The 15,425-nt window shown below is 38.7% G+C and overlaps 1 protein-coding gene across 3 annotated transcripts in view; it reads left to right on the top strand.

Annotated features, from left to right (window-relative positions):
- TOX (thymocyte selection associated high mobility group box) overlaps positions 1–15,425 on the top strand; it is a 301,076-nt gene that overhangs the window by 264,760 nt on the left and 20,891 nt on the right. For all 3 annotated transcript variants that reach the window (XM_060127617.1, XM_060127616.1, XM_060127618.1), the window contains 2 exons: positions 456–686; positions 14,961–15,041. In XM_060127617.1, coding sequence (XP_059983600.1) covers positions 456–686; positions 14,961–15,041 — 312 coding nt within the window. The remainder of the gene's footprint in view (positions 1–455; positions 687–14,960; positions 15,042–15,425) is intronic.

Raw genomic sequence — 15,425 nt, 5'->3', positions numbered from 1 at the left:
ATAAGTAGGAGGAGAAGGATAAAGTCCCCAGAAGCAAACAGGTTAGATTGCTCATCCAGTAGGGTTACCACACGAGGAATCTGCTGCTGTCTGTCACGATGCTGCTTCTCATTCAGCTTCCTGAGTGAGAACAAGAAAACGTTGAGCGAGTTAAGGTATAATTAACAGTACAGTAGTAGTATAAAGAGAATCAATAATATTTTAAAGTTATGCAGACTAGGCTGGAAAAGGATGAATATGAAAATTACATGAAATAAGTTTTACTTGAAAATTACATGAAATAAGTTTTACTTGAAAAAACAGTAACAACAGCAAAACCAAGTGTCCCTTAGAAACGTCTGTGTTTGCGTGATGTGCATGGGTGAGTATATCTATGTAAGTCTCAAGGGAGAGCAATATGATTTGTCCTCAAATTTTCTTAGTTCTTCTATAATTCAGATTGTGTTTTATTTCAGGTCAATGGTGGAGAGAAGCGACCTGCCTCTGACATGGGGAAAAAACCAAAAACCCCAAAAAAGAAGAAGAAGAAGGACCCTAATGAGCCCCAGAAGCCTGTGTCTGCTTATGCGTTATTCTTTCGTGATACTCAGGCTGCCATCAAGGGCCAAAATCCAAATGCTACCTTCGGTGAAGTCTCTAAAATTGTGGCTTCAATGTGGGATGGCTTAGGAGAAGAGCAAAAACAGGTAAGAAAAGATGCGCAAGGGAGTGAATCAACATGATTTGAGAAAGTGTACGCATCCTAAAGAAATGGCTTCTAGGGATGGTGGGTGAATTCTTCAGATACTAGAACTGAGGCTGAGAATGTGCCCCATCAGAACCAGACTTCAGGGGACTTTGACATAATTTTATACTCCTTTATTGCTCTGTTATAAATAACATGTTAGTTCCTTTGTTTCAAAGTTTATATAGTGTAGTTACTTTTGGAAGGACTTTTACGCATCCCAGCCAGGATTACGTCATTCCTTAATGTTGCCAATGCGATCATAAAGACAGAAAAAATACTAAAAGTATTTTGAGAACTGTCCACACCTCTCTTCAGCACTTACTATTTATTCTTTTGTCATCAAAACCCTCTTTGCTCTTTGCTAAATGAACCTCAAATTTAAGGGTTTCTATCCTTATCCATTCCCTAAAGACCATCCGAGTATGTTATTCAATCCCACTTGTACTATATTTCTAGGTTGTATTAAATGGGCCCAGATGCCTGGTTATTTTCTTCTTCTCTTGTGGATTGCCATGGTGTGATTCAGGACCACACTGCTGGCGGTGGAGGGCCGTGAGACACTTTGTATCTCAGCCATAGGGCGAGTAGCCCAGAATGTCTTAAGGAGGGTGGGAACTGTGGAGAGAAAGAGTTCAGTATGCAGACGTAGCCCACTTCAACAAAGAAGCAATATTGATCCCAGATTCCTAAACCAGGGACTAGACTGCCATTGTCACCATCTAGAATTTCATGGTCACGAAGGAAAAATTAGACAAGCATTATCATTAAAGTTCAGTTCCTGAGACGATTCAGTAGTTGAAGCTTTAGCTGCTGCAGAATACTTTACGGCATTAATGACGGGTTAGTCTCATTGGATTCTTGACAGAGACTTTTTACCTCTCCTCACCAGGTCCAGGGAAGTATGTAAGAAACAGAACATCTCAAACCTATGTACATCTATAAGAACTATATATTGTATTATCCGTCAACATCTATAATGTATATCATGTTTTATACTTTGAAGAACACTTTTACATGATTTATCTCATTTGTTCTGCTCAATACTCGTAGATACTTTTTTTTTTTGGTGTACATTGAACATTTATTACAACTAATTGGCGATGTGATAAGACAGTGCTCACGTGGCCTGAACATTGGTCACAGTCACAACAAAGCTTAATCCAGCCCAACAGATACAAATGAAAGTGTAAACTGTGAAGACATGTTTAGATACGTAGAAGTACGTATAAAAGTGACATTGAAACAACTGTATATCCTTAAAAAATATAGAGCCCGCTAGTGCCGTTTTACCCCATTCAACTCACACATTCATATGGGAGGTGGTATCTGTTTTTATACTTACGATTTCCAATAACTAGAAGGGACGGAAGCTGCCCCAAAGTTTGCTGCACTTCTAAGTGGAGGGAAGCAATAGGGGAGTAAAATACATTTGGCTGGAAGGAATATTCGTGCTTTAAACAATGACTTATGCAACACTTTGTGAAGAGAGTAAAACATTTTCCCTAAGATGCTGTTATTAAGAATCCCAGGTAAGTCAACATTTCCATTTTATTTGGGGAGGCATCAAAAACAATCCAACTAAGTGACTAAATGATAATGACAACGAGAAACTTATCTCAGGAGTTGAATGTTCCTTGGCCTTAAAAATAACATGCTTGCTCTTAGGAAACAGCTGATCTCTGATCCTCGTCCCAGGTCTGGAATGCCTAAGAAATAATTTTTAGTGTAAAACAGGATCATTCCGTTAGTCTTTTGTGTATTCCCTTTGTTTTAAGGTGTTTAGTTTCTAATAAGGGTCTTTGGTGTGCATTTGTTTTTTTCCTAAAGTTTCAACACAGAGTGAAATTTTCATTCACTTGATATGTGACACGTCAATTCCCTTTATTCGCATATATACTGAAATGCACTAATCTTTTGTTTCGTAAAACCAGGTTTCACATAATTTAACCTTTTTGCCAAAGACAGTAATTAATAAGTGTATATTGCGTGATTGTGTCATATTCATAGATACACATATCAAGGTAATGATAATAATCTATTCAAGAGAAACAGACCTATAAACTTTAAAATAGCCAGAAAAAGTACCTTTCTTTTCCTGCATTCATTCTAATTCATATTTAAGTCCCTTGTTATCACTTGATTAACCAAAGTTCCCTTTAAAAAAGAATGGTGTAGGCCTGAATGAAGCAGCTTAGCAGAACAGTAATACTGACAAGACGTCATCTTACACCGTTAGCTAACATGGACATGAAGGCAGTGACCGTCTACAGTGTGTGAAATGCCACAAGAAGTCATCAGCAGGGGAGGGGAGTTCATGTCAGTCCAGTTTCTTCAAGAACACTAGGTGGGGTTTCAGCTTCCTCCTGCTAAGTTGCTTTAAGGACATTTTTCTTGGATGTTCCCAGAACTTCTCCTCCCAAAAGAAACTCATCCAAAATAAAATAAGCCTTCTCAAAATTAAAGATGATGTCAAGTTCACACACACTGCCAAAATACTTGTCAAGTAATTCCACATAATGATGAATTATTTCCAGGGTAATTAGTTCATTGCCCTGATCCCCAATAGCACAGCAAAAATATAGACTGGCATGTCTTGGGAACTGCTCTTTCACCTGCTGAGCCCACAGCAGGGTTCTTCCTTCCTCACAGATACTTTTATCTGAAGTTTGCAAACTATGAAATGGGGCCAGATGGTTAAATGCAGCCACTTATTCATTCAACAAATATTTGTTGCATGTTTACTGTGTGCCCCAGGCACTGTTCTAGACACTGGGAGTAGAGCAGAGAATAAGGCAGAGTCCCATTCTGTTGATTGATTTGTCTAAAATTCCACACTGTGACTAGAACTTATCACTAGAACTTATCATTCAACTTAACAATTTTTTTCTCACCAATTCATGGAACCAATTATAGTTGTGATGGTAAAACCAGTTGCTAAGGAAACACAGAGCCCACTCCCCCGGTTCTCTCCAACCCCCCTTTACTGTAAGCCAAAGCTGTCCTTTACGATCTGAAGTCTCTACACATTTTCTTATGTCCTTTTCAAGATTGCCAGCCCCAGGGAAGGGCTTCACAGGAAAGCACAGGCCTACCATGTGGAGCTCTGCTACAAGAGTCGTCTCTGAGGCTGGAAAACACACCACAGAAGCGTTCTCCTTGCATTCGATTAAAATACTCATCTCACAATTAAGAGGGTGGTTGACATTGTATTTTATGATTCCACTGAAAACCTGATATAGTTGTTTGAGGATTTCAGAGCTGGTTTCTATCCTAACTCAGATCAGTTTGCTCTCACACTCCCAAGGCTGAGGTGTGGTTCCCCCCTGATGCTGGACACTCACGATGGAATTGTAGAGGGGCTCATTCCTCCACTCACTACAGCTTCACGGATTGAGAAACTGAGTGCACATCCACCAGGAATCCCAACCGCATCCCTGTCCCTGCTCCACCCATGATCCAAGCACCAAGACACACCTCTCTCTCTGCTTTGACAACCCCTGTGTGTAGTCTTGGATAGGGACAAGGCCTCAATGCTGTAAGCTCTTTCGAGTATACTTGTGATGACAAAACATTTTCCTCATTCTCTTTTATTTCCAATTTAATAACCTGTAATGAGTCTGTCTTTGGGCGCTCTCTCTCTCTCTCTCTCTCGCTCTCTCTCTCTCTCTCTCTCTCTCTCCTTTTTTTAAACACTTTGGCTGTACCTGGTATGTAGGATCTTAGTTCCCCGACCAGGGATCGAACCCGCCCCCTGGGTGGTGGAAGCGTGAAGTCTTAACCACTGAACCGCCAGGGATAGTCGCTGGGTTCTCTCTTAATGGAAATAATTGGGTGTTTTTTCAAGAATTTGTTTTATAAATAAAGGATGAAATTATATAATAGCTGACCCTATTTAACTCATTGGGTATTATAAAGCAATTTCATAATCAAAATGCAGTTGTTTTAAAAAGTTATGCTAAGATTGCTTAGGAAAATATACTAATAGAAATAACTATCTTTGTCTCTTCTAGAAAAGTTAATATTTTAACATTTGAGAACCATTTTCAAAACAAGGTATTGGGAGCAGTCTGAGTCACTCGAAAATGGTTTGTCCCCATGCCTTATGTTCCTTTGACTTGACAGGGGTTCAGCATAGCTTATCCTTTTCTCTTAAAAGATGATCTTGCTTAATAAAGATAGTGAAACTGCAGAGTATGCCAAAAAGGATGGTTTATGACACAGGGTGCAAGTCGATCCCAGGGACAAGCAGAGAGAGGGTCCAATGAATGAAATCAGACGCCACGCTTACAAAAGGGAGCATATTGCATCTGACGGGGCTGCTGGGACACCACGTGGCAGCCCCTGTCTAACAGTTTGCAGGAATGGCCAGCGAAGCGTGCATGCCCGCCTAGGACGCACGTTTGGGCATCAAGAGAATGTCAGCAAAATATCCTAAAGTGTTAGCGTGGTGTGTTACCACCTGTTCTTTCCCTTTATGTTGACTCATTGTGCCAACATAATATAATATCTCTATTTCAAGCTTAAATTAATTGTATTTTACTCTCATTTAATATTCAAATTGGGGAGCACATGCTATGTACTTTGAAAGGAATGTTGCTGCAGCCGATTAGAGGCAGACCATTAAACTTCAAAATTTAGGACAAATGTGCATGTTTCAGAACAGCCCCACGTGAAGCTGTTGGCATCGTGTAGGCAGCTGGTTCAAGCAGAAGGCTAGGATTTCATGCACCACGATTGTTCAAAAATCCCGTTGTCATAACAGCCCCCAATTAGGAACAGCTACAAATGTAAACACGAACTGGAGAAAATGGACAAAATTATTGATGACTTATTAGGGGCTCAGAAAATTACAATACTTAAGGAAAAACAGCTATTCGTGAGATTACAATCGAATGTTTACTTGCCAGCCAGAGGGAACAGGACTAATAGGGCTGCTGTGTGTTTGTGTCACATGCTTCCTCATTGTGGAGTTCAGGCGGGGCTAACAAGCCATGCAGATGGGCAGATCTTTATCTTCAGAAGCCATGATAAGGGAGAAACTATATGTCCTTTGGTTCCTATGAAGAATCTCTCAAAGAAGAAAAATCAGAAGGAAGCTGAAAGAAGTGCTAAAAATCCGCCAGGAACACAAAACCTCCCATATGAATCATGCCTACCAAAGCCACTGAACAAACTTCACATGTCAGAGATCTCTCCGTTTTATACTTTGGAAGATGGTGCTGAATCTGGAATGGGGGCAGGATTGTGTTTGGGATTCCAACTGGAGGTTTTAAATGCTAATGAATCCTAAGACAGTGGACAGCCCGGTTCAGAGCCGTACTAAGTTGTTTTAAAAAGGCACCAGATGGAGAGAGGGAAATAAAACATAAGCGTGGCTGTGATGTTGGTCTTTGCTACTTATCTTTCACTGACTGGAACCTACAGAGAAAGAAAAATAATAACATAACAAGATCACGCCCTTTGTATTAGACTCCTTGGAGTTTCGACCCTCAGCATCTTTTTTTATGAAGGTCCAGATAGATTTCCTGTCTCTCCCTGTTATTTCTGAATTCTGTGACTCTGGTCATCCAAGTCTGGGATCTGAGTTCACAGTTAACGGAGGGCAAATCAAACCCCACTAAATTAAAGAGTCCGTCCAGCTTTGAAGCAGAAGAGATTGGTCCAAAGAGCTGTAAAGTGTTCTTGGGTCCTTTTTAGCCATGGAAAGTCAGCTCTTAAGTGGGAAAGGAAAGTCACCTTAAATCAGAACCAGATGTAAATTACTAAGTGAACCTTAAGTTCCTAATTGGAGACACAGTTGGGCTGTAATACATTTAGCAAATTACAAACAAAATGTTCTTGTTTACATTACATTAAATGGCTTTAGAGCTTCAGCCAAAGAGCTAAATAAACATGCTGTTAGGCTAAAAATGGAGTGGAAGGCCGGTTCAGAGTTTGGTGTGTTCAGGAGAAACCACAGCCCACGGTGCCCAGAGAGCCTATTTTTGTAAATGCTAGCCCTGTTGTGGGAGCAGAGAGTGGATTTACCTCGAGATCCAGAGCCTAATGAGCAGATATCACTTGCAGGGAAACTGTTTGAATATTGTAACATATGCCTTCTTTCAGGATGCATAATTCATATCCAAGGATATTAGCCATAGCAGTTCAGCTCAATAGCAACACCTCATTATTTTATCCCTCAGTATTTATTCCTATGTTTGACGCCTTATGAAATTACTGTTAATGTGTTTATATAAGGGCAGATCTGACACAAGTGGGAAGAATGTAATTTCCTGCTCATTCTTTCCTGCTGCTGTGTCCTCTTCCCCGGTAGAAGTGGCAAGGGTAAATAGTTAATTTGCTTCAATTATGAGCCTGTCCTGCTAAATTAGAAGCAGCAGGGATATGAAGAGCCAGAATTATACTTATAAGGCAGCTGACAAATCCTCTGAGCCCACGGAATCAAATCATTTACTCCTCACTGGTGCTCAAACACCCACTACAGATATGCTGCCGGGGCTTTTTCCCCCCGCCCCGTATCTTATGATAAAATGTGGATTTTATGTCAACAGCACTTCAGGTTAACTAAAATCCTATTGCACTGTCACACTCACACATGTGTTTATCTTGGCCAGTTCCTTATAAACACTATGCATTTTCACCAATTTTTTTAAACTAGGAGTAAAGGATATATAAAATAATTGTTCATTTAAAAACTGTAGAATGTAAGAAAAGTTTATATTTGTAAAAACTTAAAACAGCAGTTAGAAATATTGCATGCAATGGTGAGCATATTTCACCTCTAAAACACAGGTAAGTATAAATACCTATAATCATTGGTACATAAATGGGATTATGGCATGCCTTCATGGGTATAAATACACGTAGAAATATTCCACGCTCAGACACAGAGGGAGCAGACATTCCACTTGAAAGGTTCCATGACATCAGCAAGGAGAGAACTTGAATATAATACTCAAGTCTGCTGTGCTTTATGTGTTATTGGTCAACATGTTGGGGTGGGCGGGCTGTCTGTCTGTATATCAAATCTTCTACTTCTATCGATGCCCACTCTAATTCAGAAGATGCAATTCGGCATTTTACCATGCACACCCATGCCCATGCTGACTCATAGAAGGAGAAACCTGAGACTAGGGATTATACACCGGATCACAGGTATTTCCTGAGCACCTGCTGTGTACCGAGCTCTGCCCTGCCTGCTGGGGCTTCTGCTGTGGACAGAAAGATGACAGGCCCTGCAGTTGGGGGTCTAAGAGAGGCATCAAGGGGAGAGCTCATGCAGCCAGGAGGAGCCATTGCATGAACAAAGATGCAAAGGTGGATCTTAGCTACCAGATCAATTTGATTATATATATATGTATAATATGTATATGTGGGGGGTTGTCTGCATTTCTTGTGTGCCTGACACAAAAAACGCACACATTAGAGGCATATTTTTAATGCCTTTTTTTGGTTCTGTAGCTTCAGTTCCTCACACCATGAAGGCACGTAATAGATACTCAATATATTGTTAAGCATAATCAGACGACATTATACTCGCCCCGGTCATCCTCATTTAATGAATCTACAGATATACTTTGCGGCCATTTGTTCAGATGGGGAGCGTGCTTCTTTCTGATCCCTACCATTCCCAAAACAGGCTGCACCATTGTTGTGCAGACGATCTGTACGCACTTGATGGATCCCAAAAAGAATCGATGGCAAGATTTCTGACACATTGTATAATATTTTCAATGCTCTGAATACTAATTTATAAAGTTCTCTGAGTTCTGGAATGCTTAAGAAAATGCTGAGCAAGCTACACAAATGGAAATGTAACTGCATTTAAGGACTAAGTTCTGTATAAAGCACAGAGGCGCTTGCTGTCACTGTCCTAAGTAATAACAGCATTCAAAGACGCTGCAGACATCAATTCCTCAAGTACTGTGTATGACAGGGAATTGTGATTAAATTATTATTTCTTATATATTAATTATATAAGTTATATAACTTATATAACTTATATAATATAATTCTATATTTCTTATATAAATTATTATTTCTTATATAACTTATATATAACTTATATATAACTTATATATTATTATTATTTCTTATATAACTTATATAATTATTTCTTATATTATTTCTAAGCATTTTCTATAAATATGAACTTATACTGGGGGGAAAAAACTGCATTTGAAGTTAACGAAAAAGAAAAGCGCCTTCTAGTTTCACAGTGTTTGGGTAAAATCCAGAATTGGAAGAATTATGTTTTTTCTTATTATTACTGTAAAGAGTTGAAATCAACTACAACTGGAGATTAACTCAGGGCCAGAGCCGAAAAGAGGGAAGGAAGAAGGAACTAAATGGTGTTTATAAGATTTTACTTTTTTGTATAAGTTAGACGGATTGTTTGGGGAGGGAGCAGAAGGTGGAAAAAGCAAAATGACAGGTTGTATTAGAATTTTTTCTGTTTGTGTTCATCGTATTCACTGATACTGAACTGCTGATTTTAATAAGAGATTATTAGCCTATAAGACATATATATTACACATGCTGGAACGTAGAGCATTTAAAAAATGATTCACAGAATCACTAGATTACATGAACAGAATTTGGATTCTCTAGAATTGCTATTTGATGTATGTTTTAGTTTAGCCATTATATATGTTTTAGTTTAACCACTGAGATGCGATCCTTAGATAGGATATGGTAGCTTTCTTAGAATAACAAACCACAGCAAATAACTAAGTTAGGACAGGATGAATTCAAAAGTGTTTGGATGAGCTGGGGAAAATGATGAATGATGTATTATGATTTTTAAATCCTCATCTGGCCAACTTTGCACTTTATTTCAAACAGCTGTAGACCATTTGGAAGCCATTTTGTAGTTCAACTGAGTACTAATATTTACTGTGTGAATCACATTTCTTTAAAATATTTGTCTTTCCCTGAGAGAGAGAGAGACCATTTCTTTCCCAGACTTAACTTTGATATAAATCAGACCTATCCTCCTAGATTAGAAGGTTTGATCACTGCAGTGGGCTGTTCATTGCCAAACGCAGTCAGCGTCATCTCTGGTTTCAGCAAGCAGAAGACTTTCTCCGTCCATAAATAGAGCTTTGAAACGTTTTTGAGGATCTTTTTACTGATGATTTTTAAATATCTCTTCTCAAGTAGGAATTTAAGTATGTGGAATTCTTACATGTTTTTTATCATTCACGCATACATTTGAGGCCTTTTTTCAGACATTTCCATCAAATATAGAATTCAGAAAGCATCCTTGTGCAATTTTAGAAGGTAGCATCATAGAGACATACAGGGTGAATAATATTTGAGCCATTAGCTAGTTCTCAAAGGTGGAGGTTCAAAATTACTATCGGGGAGACCGCCTCAGATGTTAATTCTGATCTAGGGTACCGCCCCCTTTAAACACAATTACAGAAATATACCTCCTGAAATTACCACCTTTGCATCCTCCCTCTGAACACCTGCATCTATTCAGGAAAGAGCGGACCCATCAATCCGTGTAGTGTGACGAGATGAGTTTAAGCGGTATTTAGGCGCTTGTACGATGATCTCACGTAGCCAATCATGAGTAGCCAATAGGGAGCCATTTGGAGGAAACAGGGCACTCTGAATGCTGGTCAGGTATCCCGTAACAACATCGATCTCCCAGTGAAACCAGGGGGCACACATTCAGCCTAAAACACATTGAGTTGCCACCTTTCTCCCATGGTTATTAATCAGCAAATTTCAGGGAAGTTAACACCTTGTGGGACGTTAACCCCTGGGGGCCCCACCATAGTAACACTGTTGTTTCAGTAAAAACCAAATGCAAGAAAGAGGATAGATGTTACAATCTGGCCATCTGGCAACACCATCTTATCTGTGCCACTTAGAAAATGATGCTTTGGGCAATGCTATGGACCCAAGTGTGTAATATTTGCCTTTGGAAGCTAAATGAACCCTAGTTAGCTGCCCAGGGGGTCACTTAGAGTAGCATATGAATAAAAAACATGATAGAAATGCTTCTAGTATACGAAAGCATACTACCATCAAAGATATTTTTGCTAAATATTTGCTTCAAAGTCCTGAATAGGATTTCTGTCTGTGTGGGAGAAGAACCCTCTCCAAACAGTTTTAAGGTATTAAAAGTAAATGTAGGTTGCCCACTCTCACCACTCTTATTCAACATAGTTTTGGAAGTTTTAGCCACAGCAATCAGAGAAGAAAAGGAAATAAAAGGAATCCAAATCGGAAAAGAAGAAGTAAAGCTGTCACTGTTTGCAGATGACATGATCCTATACATAGAGAACCCTAAAGATGCTACCAGAAAACTACTAGAGCTAATCAATGAATTTGGTAAAGTGGCAGGATACAAAATTAATGCACAGAAATCTCTGGCATTCCTATATACTAATGATGAAAAATCTGAAAGTGAAATCAAGAAAACACTCCCATTTACCACTGCAACAAAAAGAATAAAATATCTAGGAATAAACCTACCTAAGGAGACAAAAGATCTGTATGCAGAAAATTATAAGACACTGATGAAAGAAATTAAAGATGATACAAATAGATGGAGAGATATACCATGTTCTTGGATTGGAAGAATCAACATTGTGAAAATGACTCTACTACCCAAAGCAATCTATAGATTCAATGCAATCCCTATCAAACTACCACTGGCATTTTTCACAGAACTAGAACAAAAAATTTCACAATTTGTATGGAAACACAAAAGACCCCGAATAGCCAAAGCAATCTTGAGAACGAAAGAAGGAACTGGAGGAATCAGGCTCCCAGACTTCAGACTATACTACAAAGCTACAGTTATCAAGACGGTATGGTACTGGCACAAAAACAGAAAGATAGATCAGTGGAACAGGATAGAAAGCCCAGAGATAAACCCACGCACATATGGTCACCTTATCTTTGACAAAGGAGGCAGAAATGTACAGTGGAGAAAGGACAGCCTATTCAATAAGTGGTGCTGGGAAAACTGGACAGCTACATGTAAAAGTATGAGATTAGATCACTCCCTAACACCATACACAAAAATAAGCTCAAAATGGATTAAAGACCTAAATGTAAGGCCAGAAACTATCAAACTCTTAGAGGAAAACATAGGCAGAACACTCTATGACATAAATCACAGCAAGGTCCTTTTTGACCCACCTCCTAGAGAAATGGAAATAAAAACAAAAGTAAACAAATGGGACCTAATGAAACTTCAAAGCTTTTGCACAGCAAAGGAAACCATAAAGAAGACCAAAAGACAACCCTCAGAATGGGAGAAAATATTTGCAAATGAAGCAACGGACAAAGGATTAATCTCCAAAATTTATAAGCAGCTCATGCAGCTTAATAACAAAAAAACAAACAACCCAATCCAAAAATGGGCAGAAGACCTAAATAGACATTTCTCCAAAGAAGATATACAGAGTGCCAACAAACACATGAAAGAATGCTCAACATCACTAATCATTAGAGAAATGCAAATCAAAACTACAATGAGATATCATCTCACACCAGTCAGAATGGCCATCATCAAAAAATCTAGAAACAATAAATGCTGGAGAGGGTGTGGAGAAAAGGGAACCCTCTTACACTGTTGGTGGGAATGTAAATTGATACAGCCACTGTGGAGAACAGTATGGAGGTTCCTTAAAAAGCTACAAATAGAACTACCATATGACCCAGCAATCCCACTACTGGGCATATACCCTGAGAAAACCATAATTCAAAAAGAGTCATGTACCAAAATGTTCATTGCAGCTCTATTTACAATAGCCCAGAGATGGAAACAACCTAAGTGTCCATCATCGGATGAATGGATAAAGAAGATGTGGCACATATATACAATGGAATATTACTCAGCCATAAAAAGAGACGAAATTGAGCTATTTGTAATGAGGTGGATAGACCTAGAGTCTGTCATACAGAGTGAAGTAAGTCAGAAAGAGAGAGACAAATACCGTATGCTAACACATATATATGGAATTTAAAAAAAAATGTCATGAAAAACCTAGGGGTGAAACAGGAATAAAGACAGACTTACTAGAGAATGGACTTGAGGCTATGGGGAGGGGGAAGGGTAAACAGTGACAAAGCGATAAAGAGGCATGGACATATATACACTACCAAAAGTAAGGTAGTTAGCTAGTGGGAAGCAGCCGCATAGCACAGGGAGATCAGCTCGGTGCTTTGTGACCGCCTGGAGGGGTGGGATAGGGAGGGTGGGAGGGAGGGAGACGCAAGCGGGAAGAGATATGGGAATATATGTATATACATAACTGATTCATTTTGTTGTGAAGCTGAAACTAACATACAATTGTAAAGCAATTATACTCCAATAAAGATGTTAAAAAAAAAAAGTAAATGTAAACATTTTCAGTGTAAGGTCATTAATTATAAATTATGTCTTGGAGAAGAGATTGGAGGGAGAAAGAACTACAAACAGAAATCTGTCTTTGGAGAAAGAAATAAATCAATAAAAAGCAGGAGGGCTCTGTGTTTCTGATTGTGGCTGACCGAAGCATATAATACACATGCCTCATACTGTTCAAAGACATTTGCTGTAATCTAGTGTTTATTTGTTTTCATGTTTGAATGTCTAAAAACGGATTTGAGTTTTATTTCCAATAATTAGCTCCGTAAATTAAGAGTTCTCTTGTAATTGAACCAAAGGATTAATTTGGCTTTTTACTAAAAAATTTCTTTTAAGTTTCTTTAGTTCCATATATTGTAAAGATGACACAACGATTGTATGACACTGTTGCACAAATTCTTAATCGCCTTATTATGATTGCCTTTAATATACCAAAATGCCGAATATGAAAGACTAGGCTGAAGAGCTCCTTAAATTAGCACTTTCATTTCACAGCGTCCTTTATAATTCTGCTGACAAGGTTACTCATTTGTTTACCTTAAATAAAATGTTGTGCTTTAATTAAAATATTCATAAGTAAGTAATATTTCTCACACCTTGAATTTCACAGCTGGGGACTGGGCTCAGCAAACCACCTTCCACATGAGAAACCATAAACTGACCTCTGCTGCCGACTTTGGCAGATACTTGGTCTTTAGACATAATTTATATTTAACTATTTTGACTAATTCCAAAGCCACTTTTCACACTGAGCTGTGTCTGGTTTTGAGCTCAGCATTACAAAATGCTAGCCAAGCAAGCCTCATTCCCTGCTGTAAAATTCAAGATGTGGGAAATTTAAACTAGTCCTATCGATGAAAATACATCCAATGGTGAAAAATATTTTATTCTTTAGGGGTGATTTCAAAAGATTGACAAAAACAGACTCTAAAGCCTTGAAAGAATGAGCTTAATGGTAGCAGACAACCGTGTGTATTCACTTTGCTAATCTTTCATTTTTGACTCCAATGACTTTTTTTCTGTTTAACCTAGCAATGTGACCTTTAGCCTACCACCAAGTCATTTTTTGGTACTTTTGCTCACTTTAGGATGATTTTACTTGTATTTGCAAAATGATCCCCTGTGAAAAATGAAAAGCTTCTGTAAACTGAAATTCAATTCTGAACATTTTTACCTTTTCACACTGAGGCTTCCATACACTCATGCCATCCAGTGTTTTTGTTGGAAAGGGCATGACCACTCGGCCACTCAGGGTCCCCAGCCCACTCCCAAATGTGACTTTGACTGCCACTGCCAACTCCTGAGTCTTTGGAAATAGAGCTTCAAGACACAAAATTTTAAAATAGTGATGAACCTGCAAACTCCATAACTGTTTCTTTGATTAACATATTGAACATAATTGATCATCTTTTAATTATGTCCTTGTTTTTATATTTAGCAAGGAGAATATATATCGGGATTTGAATGCACTGTAGAATTCTCTGCCCATTATGTAAATATGAATGACTTCCTTATCCACATGTAGTTTCTTTCCCCGGCAACCTTCATCAATAGTATCTTTCTAAGCCAACTACCTCCACTGTCAAAGTACCCCAGATAAATCGGTACATATGCTTTATGGAAAATGGAAAATTTTACTATAGTTAATCTTTTTCTTATCTAATCTCTTGCCATACTTCTTAAAAACTTGTTTCAGTAAGAAAACACGATCTTTGGGGAGATGTATGTTATTATATTATGTGTGTGTGAGTGTGTGTGTGTGCGAACACACACAGTTATCATTCTGCACTGTACTTCTCTGGAAACAAAAGCAGATGCGCTTTCTAATTTCTAATTTCAGACTCTCTGTTGTTACAGGTCTATAAAAAGAAAACAGAGGCTGCAAAGAAGGAGTACCTGAAGCAACTAGCAGCATACAGAGCCAGCCTGGTATCCAAGGTAACATGCAACCATGTGGTATTGGGATGGATTGTGGCCATCTCATTGCAGACTCTGATGGTCATGTGAAAAGATTACTGTAGCATTTCTGCACAGTCTCCTTTGCTGAAAAAGAAAAAGTAAATCCTAAACAAAGCTATATGTTATGAAAATATTTGTTCATACCTAGAGGACCAGAACAACATCCTCTGGTGTCGTTCCATCCATCCTTTTGTGTACTGTTGCCCACCTGTGGATTACTGATTTTGTGGGTTAGTCACAGTGCGTTCTTAATCCCTCACCAACTTTCTGTTTCACCATGTTCCACGCTTAAATTGCCCTCCACCCTGACCCCATCCCATTGGTCTTTGCTGAGGAGATGCCAACTGTCTTTAATCCTAGCCT

This window comes from Lagenorhynchus albirostris, chromosome 17, assembly GCF_949774975.1.
Source record: "Lagenorhynchus albirostris chromosome 17, mLagAlb1.1, whole genome shotgun sequence".
Taxonomy (NCBI): Eukaryota; Metazoa; Chordata; class Mammalia; order Artiodactyla; family Delphinidae; genus Lagenorhynchus; species Lagenorhynchus albirostris.
The sequence above is the reverse complement of the archived record's forward strand: the minus strand, read 5'-3'. Positions and strand labels throughout refer to the sequence as shown.